Source organism: Misgurnus anguillicaudatus, chromosome 19 (genome assembly GCF_027580225.2).
Source record: "Misgurnus anguillicaudatus chromosome 19, ASM2758022v2, whole genome shotgun sequence".
Classification (NCBI taxonomy): domain Eukaryota; kingdom Metazoa; phylum Chordata; class Actinopteri; order Cypriniformes; family Cobitidae; genus Misgurnus; species Misgurnus anguillicaudatus.
The window spans coordinates 37,569,695-37,595,382 of NC_073355.2; the positions used below are offsets into that span (position 1 = coordinate 37,569,695).

General features: G+C 37.6%; 1 protein-coding gene across 2 annotated transcripts; it reads right to left on the bottom strand.

The window, feature by feature from the left end:
* Positions 1-2,295: 2,295 nt before the first annotated feature.
* Positions 2,296-20,908, bottom strand: LOC129437067 (uncharacterized). 2 transcript variants are annotated; one of them, XM_073857594.1, is made up of 8 exons: positions 20,667-20,908; positions 20,325-20,436; positions 12,091-12,334; positions 9,302-10,188; positions 7,056-7,101; positions 6,818-6,971; positions 6,605-6,739; positions 2,296-2,680 (listed from the first exon to the last, which is right to left on the bottom strand). In XM_073857594.1, the coding sequence occupies exons 3-7, from the start codon at positions 12,281-12,283 to the stop codon at positions 6,607-6,609; spliced, it is 1,413 nt and encodes a 470-aa protein (XP_073713695.1). In that variant the 5' UTR covers positions 12,284-12,334; positions 20,325-20,436; positions 20,667-20,908; the 3' UTR covers positions 2,296-2,680; positions 6,605-6,606. The 2 variants fall into 2 exon arrangements, with proteins under 2 accessions (XP_073713695.1, XP_073713694.1); XM_073857593.1 differs by having other exon boundaries at positions 20,325-20,908.
* Between the last annotated feature and the right edge of the window lie 4,780 nt (positions 20,909-25,688).

Below are 25,688 nucleotides of genomic sequence, written 5' to 3' on the forward strand. Positions count from 1 at the left end.
TGCTGGCTAATGATTGCTGAAATTTGGTTTCCTCCCTCCATCCACACACCATGTAAATGAATGTAGCCTATTTTAGAACATTTCCAGGGGTTGTCTTTTTATTTATGGCAGAACACAAACAAAGGCAACTTTTAACTGTTTTGAAACACTGTTGGTGAAAATTAAAACAGGAGTTAAAAAATGTTTACGTGCTTAAATTACATGCAATAGTCTATGGAGATTTAATGACAGGAATCAGATCTACCACTTTCTAATTAAAAAAAGAATAGCTACACAAAATGTAACTAATCTAAGATTGTAGATCAGTTTACCAGCTTACAAATCGCCTAAACTTTCGGGTGCAAAGGAAACCGAATATTCAGAGACACGCTTAATTTGGCGTTTTATTGACATCTAGTGGTTTACAAGAAAATAGAATGAATGACATATTTTACCAGTGTGCCTTTAGCCCTGTTGTACCCTATAAATGCCCCGCTTTTTAATCTGGTTTTATCTAAACAAATGTTTAACAACATGGGATTGTAAATAACACAATTTTTGTAAAATTTGATGATTTGGAGACTTAGATTTTTTATTGAAACTCTGTTATGTACATTTGAAAAAAGACATGGGTAAATTTTACACAATTGCGGTCTTGGTGTTAAACCTACTGTAATAGTTTGGTAAGTCTAGGGTGCTGTTTACAGCTGGTAATAGGATGCATTTTGGTCAGTCCAATTACAAGCAGACAATGCTAGTACAAGTGTAAAAGGGGTGTAAAACGTTCAAAGTTTTCAAAGCATATCGTCGCTGTCCGATGAAAACCATGTATGTCCATTTTGCGATGGATTGAATGTCCAGGTTCATTTCCATATACAGTATGTGCAGACATATCTAAATGGCCAATGAAAAGTTGTGAAATCATGTCATCTGATTTTCACGTATATCAATTTGGTGTCAAAGCTGTCAATCACGCCACGTATCTCCCGCCCTGTGGAAGCATCTCGCCGATCTCGTGAAGTTTCATCGAAGCTCAGCACTGAATAGCTGAATAAACATAGCCTCTTGAGACAATGACTTTCCTTCATCAAGGTAAACGTTTCCCCCCTGATGCCAGACGTATGTCTAGGAATGACAGAATTACGGTAGGACTGTGCAAACAAAGTATCTGTCTAGCATTACCATGTCAGTGTATTGATTCATTGTCCCTTCATAGTTTGCAAGAGACATTTAATAAATTTATAATTAATATTAAATAAACTAAGCGCATTTAATAAACTACACTGTAAAAAAAATTCCGTAAAAAAACGGAAAAAGTACTGGCAGCTCATTACACAGACTTTTTACCGTAAATAAATAATTGATTTTTTTATTTAATAAACAGTCTTTCCACAGTAAAAAAAACCAAACACTTTCTGTTTTTTAACGTTGTATCTGTAGTAATAAGTATAGAAAAAACTGTGTTTTAATGCCATTTATACTGTAAAAAAACCTAAATATTTTCTGTGTTTTAATGGTATTCCTACTGTACAAAAAGTGGACATTTTCTGTCTTTTAATGGTATTCCTACAGTAGAAAAAGTGGACATTTTCTGTGTTTTAATGGTATTCCTACAGTAGAAAAAGTAAAAATTTTTTGTGTTTTAATGGAATTCCTACAGTAGAAAAAGCAGACATTTTCTGTATTTTAATGGTATGCCTACAGTAGAAAAAGTGGACATTTTATGTGTTTTAATGGTATTCCTACAGTAGAAAAAGTGGACATTTTCTGTGTTTTAATGGTAATCCAACAGTAGAAAAAGTGAACATTTTATGTGTTTTATGGGTATTCCTATAGTAGAAAAAGTGAGCTTTTTCTGTATTTTAATAGTATGCCTACAGTAGAAAAAGTGAACATTTTCTCTGTTTTAATGGTATTCCTACAGTAGAAAAACTGAACATTATCTGTGTTTTATTGGTATGCCTACAGTAGAAAAAGTGGACAATTTATGTGTTTTAAAAATCAAAAAATATTCTTAATTTATGGTTTACCTACAATAAAATAAAACCCTTTTTCTATATATCTATAATATACACAAACATATAGAGAAGCAGTAAAAAAGTGTTAGTAAACTGTATACTTACAGTGATTATTAAAAACAAGATTGTAATAAAAACAGATTTTTTAATGAAGAAAAATGTTGTAGTTCTTTGGAATTACAAATGATAAACAATACATTCTTAAATAGTAAAACTTGGCAATTACATAGTAAATACTATATGTCCTAAAACAAGACATCTTGACCAAACAACTTCATTCTGAATTGCATTAAAATTTAACTTTTAAAAGTTAAGATATTCAAGTTTGAGTTAATAACAATTGAGCAAATCATAAATCATTTTTATGAAACAAAATTAACCGCAAGAAAACTGTCAGCGTCAGTAACAGACAACTTTAAGATGCCATAGAATTCCAGTCCTAAACTAAAAAGGCCTCCAAATAAAAAGTAAACAACAACAAGGGTGGCCTAAATATAAAAAACAAACAGTGATGGTTCAAGCATGACAGACAAAACAGGACAAAAATTTGAAAGAGATTTCATTAGACTTGGAGCAAAAACCTTCTTTGCAATAACCCAACACAACAACATGAATAGTGAACATGTATAAGGATAATTCTGATGTTAAATCCACATTTCATCTTCTTCCTCCGATACTTCTGGCTGTAAAACAAAAACAAAATATCACTACAAACTAATACGAATACAACCTAGCACTTAACTTACAACTGCGGTGATTACCTGCATGTCAATAGCCCTTACATTTTAATAGTCCTTAGAAACAATAAAAAACATTTATTTCCTTTGTAATTATTCTCAAATTCCAAGTATGTTGCTGCAGCACTGCCAGTTACAAAAGGTGTGTTCGACATCGGCTGTGGCTGGATGTAACCGATCGGCGAGATTAGCCGCGTGCAGGTGGGGAGGAGCTGAAAACGGAGACGTGAAGTCGGACGCGCTGTGGTTCCCGAAGTTTGCTGCATTTACGTCAGGCATGGCTGATCACGTGCTGTTTGCTTGCTTTATCGCAATAAACATGATTTGTAAGATGTAAACTACATAAAAAGTGAATTATACTGTTTTGAATGTCCGTGTATGAGCATGAGTGGAACTGAAGAGGCTTACATCATCTGTTTTCACAAGAATAAAGTTCAACATAAGCATATGTTATTTAAGTACCAATGTAGTGGGGTCTACGTTTTTTATCCATTTTATTTTGATGAAGATGACACAATATAACATCGCGACTACGTGAAAAGAGCTTTAACTGTTATAAAAATACAGATTTGTGAGCATTTGTGGAACTGAGGGCGTGAAAATACACACGAAACACACGTGATTGTTGTCATGTGTTGAATCCGACCAATCTTGAAACAGCTGTGTCGTCATTACAGCTCGTGCAGCTCCTCTTCGGGAACTGCGCTGACTAACTCAGGCGGCTGATCTCGAATCACTCTCGCGGTACTTAAAAACCATATGACACAGTCACGTGCCTGCAGCGCCAGCTTAAGTCGGACAGAAATACTAACCGGAATGCACTGCTTCAAGTCAGCCACCGATCGGTCTGCGCAGCGCCGCATGAAGTCGAACACACCTAATGGGAGTTGTTGGCCCCGCCTTGACGCAGTGATTAGGTGTGTTTGACATCGGCTGTGGCTGGATGTAACCGATCGGCGAGATTTGCCGCGTGCAGGCGGGGAGGAGCTGAAAACGGAGATGTGAAGTCGGACGCGCTGTGCTTCCCGTAGTTTGCGGCATTTACGTCAAGCATGGCTGATCACATGCCGTTTGCTTGCTTAATCACATTAAACATGATTTGTAAAATCTAAACTTCATAAAAAGTTAATTATGCTGTTTTGAATGTCCGTGCATGAGCATGAGTGGAACTGAAGAGGCTTACAGCATTTGTTTTTACAAGAATAAAGTTTAACATAAGCATATATTATTTAAATACCACTGTAGTGGGGTCTACGTTTTTTATACATTTTATTTAGATGAAGATGACACAATATAACATCGCGACTACATGAAAAGAGCTTAACTGTTATAAAAATACAGATTTGTGAGCATTTGTGGAACTGAGGGCGTGAAAATACACACGAAACACAAGTGGTTGTTGTCATGTGGTGAATCCGACCAATCGTGAAACAGCTGTGTCGTCATTACAGCCAGTGCAGCTCCTCTTCGGGAACTGCGCTGGCTAACTCAGGCGGCTGATCTCGAATCGCTCTCGCGGTACTTAAAAACCATATGACGCAGTCACGTGCCTGCAGCGCCAGCTTAAGTCGGACAAAAATACTAACCGGAATGCACTGCTTCAAGTCAGCCACCGATCGGTCTGCGCAGCGCCGCATGAAGTCGAACACACCTAATGCCATAGACAAGTGGTTCTCAATTCCAGTCCTCGAACCCTCCTCCCAGAACATTTTAGAGGTCTCCATATATAAAAACGTCTGATTCAGTTTATCAGCTCGTTAGTGTGTTAATTAAGGAGCCTGATAAGTGAAATCAGGTGTTTCATATCAGGACACATCTAAAACATTCTGGGAGGGGGGGGCCGAGGACAGGAATTGGGAACCACTGCCATGACTGACCTGGCACTACAGCAAAACTACAGTTGCTAAACAGGTTTTTTTGTGTGTTAATTTTGCCACACTTTTCTCTGTTTCAGCATATGGCATGATTTTTGGTGACAAATCTTATTTGTCAAATATTTTGAAAAAATGCTTTGTTAATTTTCAAAAACTCAAATTTTTTGGACAAAAAAGAATTTTTCCTAACTCAATGTACAAGCCAGAAATTAAAGGCGCTCTAGGCGAATCTGTTTGACGTCACTTCTTGTTGACGATTGAAGTGTTTGAAACTGCTCCCCTCCCTTTCTTGCTTTCTGAACGAGTCATGAACGCGCCCAACCCCCACTCCCAAATCCTTCTTGTCGTTTATTGGCTGGAACACTTTGTTATGTTTCGTGGTGGTAGGTTTGACCACTTTGTTTTTGTTGCAGTTTTACAGTGTGTTCAGGGGACAGGCAGCTAGCAGATAGTGAGGAGATGTTTACTATTTGAAACTATGGCCTAAAACGTGTGAATTCGCTTAGAGTGCCTTAAAGCTTTTTGCACAGGCCTACTAAGGGGTTAATGGTGCCACATGGTGATCAAATATGAGTAAATATGACAATTTTTACAGGGTTCCTGCAGGTTTCACCAAGTCAAATTTAAGACTTTTTAAGACCTTTTTAAGACCATTATGAGTGAAATTTAAGACCAAAGCGGTACAATGATCTGAGAAATTCTCAAAACATTATATTTTTATTTTATCTTTGTTTATTTATTTATTTTTTTGACAAATAAAATCCACTAATATGGGAAGATCAGTATGGTCAGCTGCTGATATGTGGCTTGTTAACATGTTTTACACTTTCTCCACCCATACGTTATGTGCATAAATATGCACTATCCCGCCATCACATTTATTCCCCTCTCTAATTACACAATAATGAAATGAAAAGGAAATTTACTATTAAAAGGCTGTTCGTGGTTTGTTGTGTGTTGCAAACAAGGCCGTTTCTAAATCCGAAGGCTGTAGCCTCCAGAGGTCGCATTTGTAGGCTGCATATGAAAACTGTGTAACACTAAAGTTGACTCATTGTTGATGGCGCGGGACTTGACGGCCTGACTGTTTAAGTTGATTTTTAATAAAGCAGTGTTGATTTTTTTGTTTCTGGGTCCTCTGTTTCAGAACCTTGCAAATGCTCTGGTAAGCCACGGGCTAGTTGGTTAAATTAACACAGAAAAGATTTTTCTCGCCAAACCTACAGTATACAGTCGGATCACAACATCTGAAATATAGCTTATGGCATGAATTGCGTGGATTATAATAGCCTACATTTGTATTCTCTTTAAAAAATAATGATTAAAAACTGGATTGAAGAGACATTCAGTGACACGCAAAGTGCAGAACTTTTCTTTTTAGAGGCCCACCCATCAAATACATTCTTCCTCCGTCACTGACACATTTTAATTTACCATTTTTTTTCCGGATAACCTTTTCGGGAATAAATGGAGGTAAGAAATTTAAGACTTGGGTTAATTAAATTTAAGACCTAGGGTGAAAATCTGGCCATTTTTAAGACTTTTTATGGCCTTAAATTTAACTTTCTAAATTTCAGACTTTTTAAGACCCCACGGGAACCCTGTTTTACCTCTTAGCAAAAAGAAAAACCACCAACAGTCCAGAATGCATGAATTGTGTCATAGCTTTGCAATCAAAAAAATTCATTATAATGGAAGTCATCTGGGCAGAAAAGCCATGAACAACTAATTAGGGTGGGAAAAAATCTGATGCTGCACAAAAACTAAAAATGCTTCAAAGCCATTGTTTTTACTAATCTTTGACAAGCCCAAGACTGTGAAAAAGGTAAAAATAAATGATAGGGTTGTGAATTTGAACATCCCACAAGGGTTAATAATACCAGACTTTACCAAATAGCCTAAAGTGTAGGTACTTTCGACAACAATACTTGGTGGTATTGTAGAACAATTTAGGTGGTGAGACAAACAATATCATGAAAAAAGTTTGCTTAATTACCTTTAAATCTTCCAAGGATTCTGGAAGTCATTAAGGTCTGAAAGAAATTTAAGGAGTTTAGGTGGAATGCTGTACTGTTTGGATCCCTTTTTTTCCGCTTTGGACCCACGTTCAGGATTTATACCGAGCAGGCTCCTGTTGGAAACATAACAAAATGTCTCACATTACTTGGCCTGGAAAAATTAAGTGAACTTTAATTTCATCAAAACATACCTTTGGATAAACTCCAGAGTAAGTGCTGCTCCCTTGGGGTACATAATGTTTAGCACATAAAAGAGGCTAAACATGTAGCTGACCGCAATCAAAGGACAGCTGATGTTGTGGTTTACTGTAATTTCATCTACCGATATGCTGTAACTTCCATCATCTGCAATGAAACAAACATGCAAAACTTGTTTAGGAGTAGACATGCATATCCTTACATACAACTATGATATATGCTCTTCCTTACCTAGTACTAGAATGCATGGGGTGCTTGGTAGATCTGATAAAGCATCCTGTGAAAGATTAAGACAGATTAAGGCAAAGGGTATAATGTAAATGTAGCAATTGCTAAATGTTGTGCATATAAAGATTTTAAAAGTAAGACCATATTCAGCTCCATTGATTGTTAATTAACTTTTCAAAATGTACTATCCTTTCATGTTGCTAGTGGATAAAAACATCCAATAAATTAAACGGCTGTAAAAAATTATCAGATAAATATTATTATTATTATAATTTGCATAAATCTGTTAATCAACCTCAGTACTGATCAAAACTCTCAAATCTTTACAAATACTCCATTATTTTAACTCTTTCATTGCCATGTTTATAAGGGATGTCACTGATTTGGGGAAAACACAAACAAAATTACTGATTTTCAACGTGAACGTATTAAGTGATTGTGGACTGGATTTTTACCTTTTTCACAGTCTTGGGCATTTCAAAGATTAGTGAAAACATTGGCTTTAGTACATTTTTAGTATTTCTGCAGCATCAGATATTCATTTTTCTTCCTCATTTATTGTTTGAGGATGTTTTTGCCCCATTGACTTCCATTATAACGATTTTTGATTGCAGAGCCATGACACCTTATTATCATGCATTCCTGATTGTTGGTGAGTTTTCCTTTTGCAAAGGGGTAAAATTTGTCATTTTTACTGTTGATCACCATGTGGCACCATTAACCCTTTGATAGGCCTGTGCAAATCAGAGCTTAATTAAAGGTGCAAATGAGGATGTTTGTTTTATACATTTTTGCAATATTACTTGAAACAGTCTTTACTAAATGATTAAAGAATATTTATTAGGTGCACTGAAAGTAATAAAATTAATATACGTCATCTGTGCACAAGATAGGGCCTTAAAAACATCAGCCAATTGCTCATGCGGTCATTGCATCAGCGATTGGCCCTCTGGCTTGTCAATCACTGCCATTACATTCCTTGTGAGATACGTGCGCGCTCCAGTAACGTTACACAGGTGATGCATGAGCATAGCGCATGAAACTCCGTCTCAAGTTTCGCTTTGTTTTCATTGTCGATCCTGCTTTCCTCCTCGAATTTGCACAATGGAAGAGAATAAACCTGAAGGAGGACGCAAAAGAAATACTTTTTTTAAGCCACTGGGAATAGGAGAAAATTGTCAGAAGAACGTATTGTAACCACAGTCGTTATTGGAGAAACATTTCAACACTGGAGAGCAATGAAGGAACAGAGAGGTGTCAAGACAGAAGCGCAGTTCACAAAAAAATATTCTCGACAGGTAACAGTGATTATTCTTACTTTGTGGAATAATTATTGTTGTACTGTTATTCAGGTATATTGACGTTGTTCTTGTACTGTAGTTGTAAGGCAGTGACCAGTCTGCTACTTCTTCTGCTTCTTCTTATTCCTCTTCACTCCGAGCGGAGCATAGGGCTTCTACGGTCTGCCTCCAGACAATACGGTCTAGGCTCTTCCTCTTGGCTTCTTTCCAGGTGATGTTGATTTTCTGGAGTTCGTCTTTGGTGGTTCTTCGCCATGAGTCTTTTGGCCTTCCTCTGCGTCTCGCACCTTGGGGGTTCCAATCAAGTGCATGTCTTGTAATGTTTGACTCTGGTTTTCTCAATGTATGTCCAATGCATTTCCATTTTCTTCTTTTGATGCCAGTCTGCTACATGCTAGTGTTTTATCTGGGTGGATAAAATCTGATGCTGCACAAAAACTAAAAATGCATCAATGCCAATAAAAAAATCCAGTCCACCATCACTTTTTATATTGAAAATCAATAATTTTGTGTTGTCCCCCAAATCAGTGACATCACTTAAAAGAGTTTAAGAGTTAAAATCACAGATTTTTTGTAAAGATTTAGTAGTTTTGATCAGTACTAACGTTGATTAACAGATTCATTAAAAAATAATAATAATAATATGATAAATTTTACAGCCATTTAATTTAGTGGATGTTTTCAAAAATGTGCCCACGTATATATATATATATATATATATATATACGCAATGTAAAACTGCGAAAGGATGCGATACGAGAAATATTGTGTTTTTTTAACCATAAACCTGGTAAACACATTGTACTATACCAAATATACAAAATAACTTGGTTTTTAGCAATTAAATAGGTGCTCTTTAAGACACCCACACCCACAGTGAATGAAAACATCCCCAACAACAACAAAGGGTTAAGACTAAACAAATAAGATATTATGCTGAGCACTTACATCTTTGTTTAGAAGCAGAACCTTTGGCTCCTCTACGAGGTACTCCATTAGGCCCTGGAGGAGTTTTAATGGGTCTGTAGTCACTTGGATTCCCTTGTTTGTAAGAAACTCAGTGATGGCCGTGCCTTTCTCCTCAAGTTGGTTCAGCAATTTAGTCTGGACAGGAAACCCTACCAGTTTCTCTGTGTGATCTAGTAAATAGGTGGCTTCGAAGAGGTAAGGCCATTGTTCCATGACTTTAATTACATTGCCTTCATTATTTAAAGTGATACGCTGGGCATAGTATGTATCAGACATTAATCTTTTTATGTCACTCTCAGGTAGATGTTTTCCTTTAAATGCTTCTTGCAGCATTTTCTTTTTCTCTTCATGGTTGCAACAGTCATTCGGTGACTCTGGTTCCCACTGACTACAACCATAACGGTCAGATAATCTGGATTTCCTCTTTGGCCCCTCTACAGTGGATGTGCACAAAGCATACTGTCGTCTAACATTTTCAACTCTGTTCTCCATTTGCATAACAAGGGATGCAAAACCTTGACCCACAACATTTGTACCACATTTATCCATGAAGGAATCAGGATGTTTCTCAACTAGTTCTTGTGCAATTTGCTTCAACTTGCTTCTTCCTGGTCTGGTATCAATAGCCATCAAGTCCTCAATGATGATCCTGATCATATGTCTTCTGTCTCTTGGAAGCGGTCTTCTCTTCTCTTTTAGTGCATTCATTAATTTAACAGGGAACTTTTGCCATGGGACTTGAAACTTCTGTGGAGTAACAGTTGGTGTTACGGTTGGTGTTACGGTTGGTGTCACAGCTGGTGTCACATGCTCAGTAAAACTAGAGATGTTAGGAGCATATGACTCAACCACAGTGCTCTGAGATGCTAAGTGGAAAAATACAATAAAAATACAATTAAAAAGAGTAAATATTGAAAGGTTAACATTGATTGCATGACAGCAAACAAAAGTGTATGTGTACATGGTATTTATCACGTTGTGGGGACAAATTCTCCCCAGTATTTTTGTGACCTTGTGGGGATATTTTGAGGTCCCCATGAGGAAACAAGCTTATAAATCAAACAGAATGATGTTTATTGAAAATCTAAGGTAGCCGAAAGGTTTCTGTGATGGTTGGGTTTAGGGTTTGGGGAAGTGAATAGAATATACAGTTTGTACAATATAAAAACCATTACGTCTATGGAATGTCCCCACAAAACATGGAAACCAGAATGTGTGTGTGTGTGTGTGTGTGTGTGTGTGTGCGAGAGAGAGAGAGAGAGAGAGAGAGAGAGAGAGAGAGAGAGAGAGAGAGAGAGAGACAGACAGACAGACAGAGAAAGTGTCTGTGTGTGTGAAAGAGAGTGAGTGTGTGTGAGAGGCAGAAAAAGTTAAGTAAAACTTAAGTTATAGTTGTGGGTAAGGTCTACGTCAGGGCTAATTAACTGGTTAACCGCGGGCCAAATGCGGCCCTCCAATCATCTTAATCCATCCCGCCGGTCATCTTTATCTGAAGCGTGGTTACTTTTACTTTTCCATTATACATGACAAACGACGGCCGATAAACCAGAAGCAGATTTGGAAAGAGGCTGCGTGGGGTGCCAACCAAGTTTATGAAGTATTTTTTGAAAATGCGTGTTTTTAACATCACCGGAAGTGATGTATTTCAGTGTGTTCTAATCAAAAACACTGTGTGCAAGGTGAAGGTTATTAATACTTTTTTTGTTTAACTTTATCAGTAACACTTAAATCCTTTGAAAATGATTCATTACTGATAAGTAAATTATTAAGTATAAATATATTCGTAGATTACTTGTGCTGCATTGAGCCTCTCTCCCATGTTTAAACGGATTTACAATTAAACTGACGTTTCATTGGTGAACTCCCACCGAATGTAGTGTACAATGGAAAGGTGGTTTAGTCTATATATCTTCAAAATATTAAAAAAGAAAACATGAAGTGCAAGTTTAGACTAGTTTAGACTATAGGCTTTATGTTGTAAATATTTAAAAGTTTATGAAGTGTTATTTGAAAATGCATGTTTTTAATATATGACCTATAACAAAAACTGACAAAAACAACATAAGTTATAACATGTATAATAATTTATAAATAATAGGTAAAAATAAACAAATATATAAAAGGTAAAAATAGGAGTAAAAGTTTGGCCCGCATCATATTTACTTTTTTAAATCTGGCCCTAGTAGAAGAGTGTTGAAGACCCTTGGTCTACACCATAGCTACATCGTAGGTTATCCGTAGCCTGTGTGTAGATCTGCATAGCCTGAGGTTCACCTCGCCAAAATTTCAACACCACAAGCACTGTAATTGATCCACTATAACCCCTCACATCAGGTAACAAAATCTGCATTATAGGTATTTCTGTTTGCGATGGTCAGAACAAAGATGGGCCAAGTTGATGAGAGACTTAACTGAAACTGTACCAAAAGTCGCTGGCTATTTACCTCCATCACTGCCGGTCTTCTAAAAACATACACAAGAAGCTGCTTCTTCTTTGTTTCTGGTTTTCTTCATCTTTGGCGGTTGAGCTATGTTTACACGCGTGGATACTGCCTACCAGCGGTCTGCATGTGTGTTTGCATGTCGACGCAGATATGAAATTGTATATATGAAAACCGACGCGCAGCCTACGACATTGCGGCCATGTTGTAGGATGTACACATAGCTATAATGAGCCCTTAAGAGAGAGAGAAATAGTGTGTGGGAGAAAAACAGAAAGTGTGTGTTAGAGTGACAAAAAAAGAGTATGTTTGCGAGACATTGCATACCTGGGGAGAATGCACTTATCAACCGTCTGGACTGTATTGGTAGCAAAATCCCATCCAAGTCCGCTGCTGTTAGATAGGAGCAGTCTTCAATGTTTGTAACCCCCAGGTCCATCAACTTTGTGATCAGGATTTCCAGTTGCTCTTCCGTTATTGAAGGCAGTGTGCTTCTAATCTTCCCCCTTACATGCTCCATGGTGGACTGTGCTTAAGGGCAACCAGCAGTCTGCCGCCTTTAAGGTAGTGTCTAAGTGGGACGTAGTCAAGAAGCTCATGAAGGCTTTTGCACAGAAAAGTACCTCTATCACCATCTACTTCATAAACACCAAGATCTGGATCAAGACATGCTCTTTTCTGTCTCAGAACAAGAAGCACCATATTTGGTTCTTTGACTACAATGCATGCAATCAGTCCAAGAATTAGTTCTCCAACATCACAGCTCAAGATGACAAGCATGTCATTTGCATAACATGTGCCTCGTACAGTAATTTTGTCCGTCACAACGGCATTTGATGCTGAGACATCAAATGCTTCCAATGTACCCTTCAACTGACTATCATACAACTCTGTGTAAAACCTTGTAGAGTCAGACATGAAAACCTCAGGAGAGAACATATTGCCCCTACTTTGGTGTGCCTGCAGCAATTGATGCCTTTCTGAAAGTGATTTTGTGATGTTTTTGAAGTTTTTACTTGCTCTAATACACCTCTTAAAGTAGCTGTTCTTGCTTTCGAAACGCATTGTCCATGTGCGAATTAATGGCCCAAACTGCAATGTGAGATCTGCATAATGCAAAAGGTAATGATGTTTTGGTCTAAGATTAGTCATTGGAAAGAGAAAATGCCTTGTTTCTATGTACTCCTCAATGAAGATTTTCATATAGGCAACCTGTGATTCTGACACCGTGGGAGCACACACAAGCTCAACCACCTGCCTAAGTAGCAGTATGAGTTGCCATACATCATCCTTAGGATTTCTTACTCTGTCATGTAGCAAGACTGGTAGAAATCGAAGTAGCCACCAGTTTTGGGCAGCATGCCCTCCAAGTTTTGTCCCATTAACAGGCAGAATATTAGCTTTGTTCTGACTCTCGCCAGGAAAAGAAATAATTCTGCTGTTAAGGATGTCATAGCTGAACCACTTCCTTCTTTTAACAAGAAACTGCAAGTACATTGCCAAATCATAGTCAACTATGCCCTCAAATAAATCATGGGCAAGGCAAGGTGGAAGTCCTGGTGCACACACATGAAAATATTTGAGTTTGTTTAAAACACTGTTGGACTTCACACCATTGTGCATCCGAATATCTGGGTCTTTTTGTAACTCCAGCAACGACTCACTGTAACTTGCTGGAGTTCTTACAGAGGCTGTAGAAAGAGGATTCCTTTGAAAATCCTCTTTTCTTATGTGACAGAACCTGCAAAAATATTCTGCACAACTAAAGTTTTCAACAAATCCCCCAAGATAGTGGGATCCAAGATTGTCTCCAATAACACAAGCAATGCTTCCTTTGAAGGTTTTCCCTTCAACACAAATGCCTGTTGACTCCAGGTCACACAGGTCTGCCATCAGATTTTCAAAAACTCTTTCAGGTCCAAATAGCTTACAATCTTTCTCCAAACAAAGAAGTACAAGCTGTATTGAGTCAACAGTGGAGCGGTTGTGTGCATAAACATTACCTAAAGTGTAATACACAGCAAGAATTTTGTGTTTTTGCCTGGCGGACCCCAGAGGGTTAGCAACTTCAAAACTGTCTTGAAACAGCATAATCTGAAGGGCTTGTGGATCAGACGCAAACAATTCATTTGATTTAAGGACACATCCATGTCTAATATCACCAAGCATGCTCTTGTCTGCATTAATAGGATTTAGAATTTGCTGATGTACATTTTTGTGTTGTAAGAAAGCTTTTAAGCTTTCTAAAATGGGAACATAATGAAACTGTCTCATCATGCCCTTGTCATCACGGCCTAAAGTTATTTGTACTGGTTCCACCAAACCAAACTCTTTCTTGTAGTAATGAAGTCTCTTGTGGTGTGTGGTTAAGGTACCACCTATTGCATTTAGTGTGCTCTGCATAGGGCTTTGCTCATATACACGGTTCCCTAGATTTTGTAAAGCTTCAACAGGCACACCATATTCCTGGAGACTTCTTGAAAACAAGCTCATAATAAACTCATGCTGCATGTCCTGTAGTACTCTCATTTCACTCACTATTGTGGTGATAGTAGATGCAGGGACAAGATGCTTTGCTTGCAAACCAAGAAAAAAAAGGGCCATGTTTTCAGTGTATTTATCCTGGGCTGGCCCTGGGTCAGGGTGTGCTTCTTGCTGCACTGTTTGGTCACTATCTGTGTCTGACACATTAACAGACTGAGCAGGTACAGGATCTGAACAGGTCTCAACAATGTGATTTTGAGCAATATCCAGTACATCACACTGCTTGTGATATCGTGATAAATGAGATGTAAAGGAGGATGTAACTTTAAAAGTCTTTGTACATCCATTGTAAGGACATGTCACTTCAAGACCCTCTTGCAAATGATGCTTAAGGTGAGCTACAAGACCTTTAACGCTTTCACACTCTTTTCCACAAAACTGCCAAGAACACTTTAACTGCACAGATATCTTACGAACATAAGAATCACTCTTCCTACCCTCTTTGTGAATTCTGGACAAGTGCACATTAAAAGAATTGTAAGAGAAAAATCTTCTACCACAGTTTGGAAAACCACAAGGAAAAATTGCCCGGCTAATGTTTCTATGGCTCCTGCAATGCTTTACATAATCCGAAACTGAGGTACTCGTGAACTCACAAATACCACAATGAAATGTCATAGTGGAAGCAAGCAAGCACTAAACAGAGCAAGATTTAACAGAAAGCAAGATGGATGGCTTCTGTGTGTGTCATCTGGGCATCCAAAAGTTGGTGCTGGTATATTTCTGAAAATAACAGTAAAAGACAGCACAGTACACTATTTTACATGTTATAAAATATGCTATATGGAGCATATTTTCTTATTTCCTGATATTTGCTAATTTTAGTAGAAAAGTGTAAGTAATGATCCACACCAAAGATTAAAATATGTAAGGAATAATAGACGACAGGCCGTAGAATTATAAGAACTTATACCACGGGTCTGTTGAATGCTGCATTCTGATTGGCTGAGAAATGTTCTATGGGTGTTGATTATTTTTCTGTAAACCGCACACCTAACTTGTCAGAGCAATGTTTGTGGTAACCGTGGTATAAGAGGAATAATTGACTCCGGTCCTTTGAATTATTTGAAAATAATGCACACCCGCGGTCGTGCCGCATTGCACCTTGGGTGTGCATTATTTTCTTATAATTCAATGGCCCGTCGTCAATTATTCCTTACATAATTCAAAGGACCAGAGGCAATTATTCTGCTTATACCACGGTTACCAAAAACATTGTTCTGGTGCCTATTTTTAAGAGTTAGGTGTGCGGTTTACAGAAAAGTAATCAACACCCACGGAACATTTCTCAGCCAATCAGATTAAAGCATTCAACAGACCCGTGGTACAAGTAAGGAATAATTGACGACGGGCCATTGAATTATAAGAAAATAATGCACACACACCGCGGGTGTGCATTATTTTCAAATAATTCAAAAGGACCGGAGTCAATTATTCCTCTTATACCACGTTTACCACAAACATTACTTTGGTGCCTATTTTTAAGACATTTGACAAGTTAGGTGTGCGGTTATCAGAAATGAATGCATACCCACAGAATATTTCTCAGCCAATCAGAATACAGCATTCAACAGACCCGTGGTATAAGTTAGGAATAATTGATGATGGGCCATTGAATTACAAGAAAACAATGCACACCCAAGGTGGTAACGCGGCACGACGTGAAGCGGAGTGCTGTTAAACCGCGGGTGGGCATCATTCCCAAATAATCCAAAGGACCGGAGTCAATCATCCTCCCACACCACGGCCACCACAAACAATGCTCTGGTGCCTATTTTTAGGACATTTGAAAAGTTAGGCGTGCGGTTATCGAGAAATAATGCATACCCATGGAACATTTCTTAACCAATCAGAATACAGCATTTAACATGCGCATGGTATAAATGTAGATATTCACTGTTGATCCACACACAGGCTAGGGGAGACAATGCAGTATATGTCGAACGTCACGTGACCATACCGGAAAACTGGGTTGATCGCTTCCGGTTGCCAGTTTGTGCTATTGTAGCGAGTTATTGTTATTCGTAGCATTATTATATGTGTTATGTTCTGAATGTATGTCAGAAAAAATACCTAGATCGAGAAATATATAAAGTATAATAAAGTTAGTACATTTTCTTTTACTTAGGTTTAAGATGTTAACGAGCATATTCACTGGACACATGGTTATTCTCGTGTTTGGTAGCTCCTGAAGTCTTCATGTATGAAAACAGGACCATGTCCGCATAGAGCATACAGAACTGGAAGCAATCTACTATGTTTAACAGGAATACGGAAGTAAGTTCCACATATACCCTATTGAACTGAAATGGAATTTAGTGTTTTACTGAACTAAACAATTAATACAACACATTATGATCCATTGAATAAGCATATTCATTATAATTAATTAATTAATAATAATTTGTTACATTTATATAGCGCTTTTTCTCAGTGCTCAAAGCGCTTTACATATGAATGGGGGAATCTCCTCAATCACCTCCAATGTGCCGTATCCACCTGGATGTTGCGACGGCAGCCATATTGCGCCAGAACGCCCACCACACACCAGCTTTAGGTTTTCATATTTAAAATTACAGTAAATTTAAATATTACTATGACAACCGATATTATAGAATCTGGTCCTTCATTCTGATTGGTTGAAACGTGTTGTAAGCCATGATAAAATACCCCGTCGTGCCTAACAACGCCCCTTAGATGTTATAAAATGCACTGGTCACCCACTGCTTCTTACTGTAGGGCTTTAATGAACATAGCTTTGCCGTTACGAAAATTAACCATTGTTTTACTCCAGTTGTCTAGTTTGTATTCAAGCACAGCTGTCATCTGACAATACATATTAAATTACAATCTGCTTGTTTTACTTATTTTTGTCCACTACAAACTAATGTGTAATATATCTGTTACACTGACAGAGACCATAATAGAGTTGTGAAGTTACTGATGCAATCAGGTGTTAGTGCACCTGTCCCTCATACACACGCATACGTTTTCATGTCTTTTATTAGGTTGGTTCGAGTTTATGCACCACCATAAGAACCAACAGGTGGATGACATCAAAGTACAGTGAGAGCAATTCCAGAAATCATACGGAGAAGTCTGATTTCGTGATGCTCTCGCGGTATTGTGATGTCAATCTCCTGTCGATTCTTGTGGTTCCGCATGAACTCGAAAAAGTATACTACGTCATATGTCACATGATAACGTCAATGGCGGATGCTGTCCATACTTAACGCGAACGTAGGTACTGTCTTAGAGCACGTTAAGTAGGTGCCCAGTGAAATTCAGTACATACACATTAAGTATGCGATCTCGGATTCAGCCACGGTTACTGTAGTAAAACCATGGTAACCACAATTTAAAAAATCATAGTTAAATCTTGGCTAGTGTTGTAAAAACATGATTTTGCCCATATTAATCAATACACAAAAAACATGATTACTACACTTTTACCACATTAAAACCATGGTTAATGGTAAGAGAAGTTCAGTGGATAATAATGTGTGTTATTAATTGTTCAATTCACTAAAACACTAAATTCCATTGGAGTTAAATTGTCTCGTGTATGCTGTGTATGAATCAACAGGGAATATCTACATATATTTTAATATTTGGTGTGAACCATTACACTGTTTATCTTATATAGTGAACTTTTTTTTATAGTCTATGGTCAATCTAAAACTTGGTCTGCTAAGCATGATCTGATGATGCAAACTCACTGTACTGGACGCACCATGAACAACAGTGACGTATGGCTTGAAGCCATAAATCTGCCTTGCTCCAGGTCTGCAGCCTCCCCCTACTCTATTTGGCAATCACAATAGTTTATCATAGACATGTCACTCTCAATATCATCTATTTCTCACCTCATGAGAATGAAAAAAATTGACGGGTTTTATTGTCTATAGACCTTTTGCGTGTAGGCAAACAGAGATTATGTTTTTTGTGTGGGCAGTTTTTTGTGAGCCCAACTGGTGGCAAAAAGTGACAGCTCTGCAGTAGCGGTGTGCAGTGTTAGTTTGATTGTTATGGATTCGGTGTTCTGTCGAAGTCTGTTCCCCCTATGTTTCTCGTTTAGTTTAAATGTCTTGGCTACTGAGATGGGTGCATGTATGTAATGTATGTGTTGTTCTTTATTGGTAAATCAATTATTTTTACAGTATAAATAGCTAAAGTACATATAACAGCAATACTATTGTGTATTATATATAATACCATTATTAAATATTTCATACTTTTTCTGTCTTATAATATTTCCTCCTTATATTTATAGCTTACGTGTTTATGTGTTTGTTCTATTATGTTTACATACAAATTAATATGCATAGGCCTGTCTATATATTAACAACACTTTACATTGTGTGTGTGTGTGTGTGTGTGTGTGCTATATTTATATGTTTAGTAAGTATGTAAACATAATAATTTTAGAACAAACAGTATGGACAGAAAGGAAGAAAACATAGGCTATAAGATATAAGTTTAAAAGAAATAATAGAAAAATATTTTATAAATGGTATTATAGAATACGTGATATTGTTGCTTTTTCAGCATAACCCATTTAAATCTTTAATCTTTCTAAATAAATAATAAATGTCATGAAAATGCACAACATGACATTTTTCTAGTGAGTTGTCTTGCTCCTTCCACTGTTTTTCTGCCACCACATTGCGCATTGCACTGACACAGTGACGTCTACTCGCAAAAGGTCTATGGACCGCTAGGAGGCAGTGTCCACGGGCATGTTGCTGGCAGTATCATCGCAAGCGCCAAAGAATACGCGGATGGTTGTGTCTTATGTATATAAAGGCTAGATGCCTCGTCCGCGCTGCTGGCCAATTGAGTGCAACGTCCGCATTTTGGCGGCCATCTTACGACAGGGCGCTCGCTCACTCGTAGCATTGAGTTTTAATGATGCAGGTACTTTTAAATGACCATAACTTGTTTAATTTTTTACCGATTTTCAAACGGCTTGGTTTGTTACAAACGTCAAAGATGTACCTATGACACTGCATACCTATACTAAAAATAAAAAATAAATTAATGAAACATGTTAAAGCATCCCGAATTATAGCCACGTTAATAACGTTTGTAAAAACCCAAACCGTTTGAAAATCGGTAGAAAACCGAGCAAGCCATGGTCATCCAAAAGCACCTGCACCATTAAACTCAATGCTACGAGTGAGCGAGCGCCCTGTCGTAAGATGGCCGCCAGGTGATGCCGTTAGGGACTCCGCCTTTATATACATATCTATGGGTTGTGTCCCGTCTGGTTCTGGCTAGAGGAGATACAACTACGGCCAAATCTCGCGAGATGTTTGGGTTAGGATTGGGGTAGGATATGAAAACAGCTGTTCTAGATAGATAGGATACAGCTACTGTCTGCATCCCGTAAAATGTTGGGTTGGGGTAGGTCGCGACTGTGATGAAAACAGCCCTCTTTCACAGAATTTTGGCCGTAGCTGTATCCCTTCTAGTCACAACCGGTTGGGTACGCATTCGGATAAGCAATTACCATTAGCGGCAAATAGAGTTTGCTGCAGCTTAAATAGTTAAAAATAGAATAATCATTTATTATGAAAATGCATTCGGAAATGGGAGTTTTTTGCCCTGAGGGAGGTGTTCCAACAGACAATCCCAGCACTTGCAGCGCCTCATCGCTCAAACATCAATATTACACACATATCATATATAATATGAAGTTTGAACTGCACGACTCTCCGTAAGCAGCTCGTAACGTTATGTGACAGTATCTGACGAAACAGTTCATGTGTCAATCTGCCTTCTCTACCCATACAAATTCACCAATAAGCCAATAATTTTTTTGATCATTATTTCGAACACAGTTTCAAACTCATGATACTGCAGCAACTAACATTACCCGTCTAATAAGCAGAATAACCGTAACTACACCATAATATAAACGAAAGTATACATCACTTCCGTTCAACACTAATCCATGATAATTGCATAGTACAAAGAACATATTAATTTTATTTTCCATCAAATAATTAAGTTACCTGTTAACGTCACACAGCGGAGCAGAAGTTCACAGCAATGTCTGTCACACACACAGTGCAGCGAGGGAGTGGACGTTACTTCCCGCCGATGTCAGAAATACTACCAAATGAACTGTAAATTAACAGAGAGCATGAGGAGATGGCATAAACAAGTAAATAGCACAGAATGGCTTATTTGTATTACAAATAATCACTTATAGTGCAGTTTGTACATAAAAAACATTGGTTCTTGTTACCAATATTAAACGAAATTCACTGTTGTATTTTACACGTTAAATTCAAACAATGTATCGTTTAAAACAACGGATAATACAATCATTTAGTTTAAATAAAAGTACTTACCAGTGAAAACAATTGTTAAAATGTTGAGTTATACGTCCATGGCCACCAAATGTTGAGTTAAATACGTCCGTGGCCACCAAATGTTGAGTTGTACGTCCGTGGCCTCAAAAAGCCGCAATCACAGTCCCATAATGCAATTCGAAAATGTATATAAACGGAAAAACTCCCGTAACACATATAGTACGGACATTTTCTGTTAAAATTGACAGTAATTTCACTGTTAATATACAGATTTTTTTTACAGTGTAAGACGTAGGCTATTTAATGAACTGAGCATATTCATCTGTCAATATGAAACGCGACTTGGTCATTCTAATTAATGATCGGAAGAACGCGTATCGACCACCGTTACTGTAAAATATGCACACATGTCCATTTAAACTCAATTTTGGTCAAATGTGGATTATATCATTACACTGGCAAGAATATGGTTACATGTAAAGATGCCGTACCAAGTATGACAACACTACGTTCAACTGCTTTTGAAATACGATGTTTTTTTCACTTCCTGAAAAGTAACCGTTTTGGACATACGTGAGTTTTATCGGGCAGCAACGATATGCGGAGCTTTCCACTCCCATTGGCTAAAATGATTTTTAGTAAGTAAATTATATTACACAACAAATATACTACACATATTAATATAGCTTCTTATAATTTTAAAATGTTACTTATTAAGATACTGCATAAAACACTTGTTAATTTGGTAATGATATGTGTATTTATCAAAACGTGTGCTTTGTAAAGTCACTTTTCTCCCGCCGTCAAATCATGGTAAAGGAGAGGCGGGAAAAACACTTCATCGACCAACCAGAACATCATTTCTCTACTACTAAACAGTATTAAAGTTAATATAGCATGGCGTCTACTATTTATAACACCCTGTGCTACCACAATATGACTATGCCTTGATTAAACTAATTATCTGCAAAATCTGATTCTTGTAAGCAAATAAGCGCTTCCAAAGTGCCTCAAACTGTCATTTTTTAGAACAACACCTGGCGTGTTCAGCTTCAGTGGAGTCAATTTTACCTCAAGAAATTGTATCAATTAATGACTTAATGTACTGTTCACTGAATATGAATTTATGATTAATGTCAAGCTATGCCTGTGTTTCAAAGACTAGTGTACTTTTTGTCTGTGTTTTAGCTGATCAATTACCACCAAGAAAAACAACCCAGGCGGCATTTTATCTCTCATTTACAAATGATTTACATCAAATTAAATATCAATATTTTTGATTAAGGGCTAATACATGTAAACAGTTTGTAATAACAAGTCAAATATTTAAATAAAATTTGTACATTGTGTTTGTACAGAGAGTCCTAAACCTGTAGTGAGTGTTGATCCTGACAAACAGCTGTTCAGAGGAGAAACTGTTACTCTGAGATGTGACATACAGGATACAGGAGACACTGAGTGGACATACAGCTGGACTGTAAAGAAGACAAAAACCAGCAATATAATAACACAATGTAACACACAAGAGTGTAAAATCAACAACATTCAACACTATCACAGTGGTAAATACACCTGTGGAGGAAAGATACGTGAACAAAACACTGAGTTGAGTGATGCTGTTACACTGACTGTATCAGGTGAGTTTATATGTTTGTTCATCATTATTAGTGTGAAGAGATGAAGTGTAACATGTTATTCATGAGAGATTTGTCACTTTCAGATAAACCCAAGACAGTTTTAAGTGTTTCTCCACAGCAGTGGTTGACTGAAGGAGATTCAGTGACTTTGAGGTGTGAGGTTACAAATTCATCTACAGGCTGGACATTCAGCTGGTTCACTGTACAGAGTCACTCCACAGGTAATATCTCATTCTTCTCATAAAATCATTAGCTGGTGCTATTCAACGAATCTCAAGGATCAGCTCAGACAAAAATTGTATTTATCAGTGTAAAGTCGCCTTTCCACTGCACACGACAAATGACGGCCGATAAACAGGAAGTCATTCATTCCCTATGAAGAGTCGCAAAGGGGCTGCGTGAGGTGCCGTCTGTCTGCCGTTCCATAATTTCCGTAATTTCAACGTTGAGAGACACCTCCCACCTTAAGCCCGGAATACACTGCACGATTTTTGTCCTCTTATAAGTAGGGCTGGGAATCGATTCCAAAAAGAATCGATTCTTCGATTCCGAGGCATTGAGAATCGAGAGTCGATTCCAAAGGTTGGAATCGATTCCATAAGGGGAATCGATTCCATTAAGGAGAATCGACTCCTCTTTAAGATTGATTTTTAATACAAATCGCGGCCATGGTTCCGTTCTTCGTACGTGGATTACTCCGTTAGCTGGATTTTAATGGTGATTTGGCTTGATCTTGGATTATTTGGTTCTTCGAAGCTCATCCTCAAGTTGCTGTCATAGCAACCGGTCCGTAAGATGCTCGGGAGCAGGTTTACTTCATGTAAACAAGATTAGATCGCACCTTTTTAATCAGAGGTGATACGTAAAGTCTGACGCATTCATGTATTCTCCATTATACGAGCGCAATCTGCGTAAGATGCACGATTAATATGAAGAGCTTTTCAAATTCAACACGTAATAAAAAAGGTTAGATTGAATATAACGATGTTATTTAAAATATATATAATATAAAAAAGCTGTACTTGTGGAACTTGTTTTTGTAAAGCAGACGTTTTGATTATTATTCTTAAACAAATGACAAGAAAAACGTATGACCATATTATTGAAAATTGATTTAATAAAGTCATTTAATAATTTATTTAGTAATTTGTATGCTATCTATTCTTTAAAATTCTTTTTACAAAGATGTTACCCTGTCCCTTTCATGTGACAAAAAAATGCCAATAAACAATTTTTTTTATTTTACACATTTTTACATGGGTATCTTCTTTACTGCACCTTTCTGTACAGACTTAGCAGTTAATATGGACTCCTGTTAATATTGTTGCAGTCAGAAATCAGTTATATGAGAACATTGCAATTGAAGTAAACTTATTTAGTGCATTGAAGATAAATTGTTATTTAAAGAGTTGCACTTTATAATCTTTTGGTGTAGAATAACATTTACTTTCACTAATTGCACATCATATTTCATTTACCACATTCTTGGAAACTGCTGAAAGTATTGGTGTATTATTTTCAACTGCACAAAAGAGGGGAAAACACCATCTTATAATAAACTACAATTCAAATTTAATTTATCAGCTATTAAAGTGTTGCATTGGCTGTGGGTTTAAGAAAGAGCAACTTCCTCAAGAGATGAGAGAGACATCACATGAAGATGCAGGACCACCACCTGTTATTTATTCTGCTTTTTTTTGGTTGCTGTTATAAACAGGCATTTAACTGTTTTTAGGTTTAAATGCTTTTAGGAATTTTTGCTATTTTATGATATTGGATGAAATATATGTAGGCTGCCACAAATAAATTAAAAATCTATCCACAAACATTGTGTGTGTGTGTAGGAATGCATGTAAATAAAATCTACCGCATATATGTATATGGTGAACATAGTCTTTACACTGTCTAACTGACGCAGGAAGCACGACGTGACAAATCCCCTAAGCAAATGTCTCGTTCTATTTATGACTCGCAATTAATACATCTAATAGGAAGGACAAATGGATTTGCAACAGTCGCTTTGACACGCCCGGTATAGAGTGTTTCTCGTTGTGTGGCACGGTAAGACGGGCCAATGTTAGACACTGTTCGTATAGAAAAAGAATCGAAAATAGCAGTGAGGAATCGATTCTTGGAATCGATTCTTTCGATTCCAGAAACAGGAATCGGAATCGGAATCGATTCCAAAAAATCCGGAATCGAACAGCCCTACTTATAAGATCATTACCTTATCACACTGTGCGACATGTATCGTTTAAACTCGGGTACGAGAGGCATGTAGACTGTACGATGATGACACGGAAGCTTCGGCGGCTGCGTCACACGTTGCGCAACATCACCAGCATGCGCTCGTGGTAAACAAATAGCGGCGCGCAGGTCATAGCAGCAAACACACTGTGCGGTGATCATGCCGAATTTCTGACACTGCCAGAAAACTATCGTAGGCTATCTTTGGACGCAAGACCGGGAAAACGGCCGTCTTTGAACCTCTCTCACTGTACGACACAGGACCACCGATGGAGAGCCACGATCACAGAAATTGCGACGATAGTTTCACGATGGCAATCTTTCGTCTGGGACAGCCAATTATCGTGCAGTGTATCCCGGGCTTTAGACATGTAAATCAACCATAACATACAGTCCATGGGTCCACAAGACCCAATCACCACCAAATTCCTTTTATTATTACAATCAGGGATGTGATTTTTCCATATAAATTTTCATTTCCATATTTTCTGACCTTGGTGGGATGACTTGTCTAAATCACATAAGTCTGATGAGTTTATTGCTGTGATGGTGGTGGGGAAATTTGTGTGCGTTGTTTGTAGACATGTATTTCACCGTCATTCAACATGTATCCCAGACATTAGGTTTGTTTGAGTTCATGCGGCACTGCAAAATACAACAGGCAGGTGACGTCAAAGTACCACGAGACTCGAGAGTGATTCAAGAAATCATGAGGAGTCTGCTTCCGAATCGCTCTCGGGCTACTTTAATGTCATTCGCCTTTTCTGTGTTCTTCGTCATACATGTGCTTGTTGAGAATGCGCAGAGCTACTACATTCGGGATATAAAGTCATTGTTCAAGTATAAGACACATAGCGCTTTAAAACATTATCACTGTAGAATCCAATGATATAAAATAAAATAACATATATACATAGACTGACATTGCAAAGTGACCTGAAAGAATTTTATTGGAATGAATTGGAACAAGTGAGGGACATACTCCTTTCTTGAAAAGGCCGGTGCACACTGTGAGATTTCAGCCACAATTTAGCTGTCTGGGACAAATTTTGAAATCCTAACAGATTTCTGGAATCCTAGGCTGAAATCTGCTGTCTTTGATCGCTAGTTTGACATGTTTACAGACAGCCGATAAAATGAACGTTGCGATCAAAATTATCCTCCGACCAAATTCTGG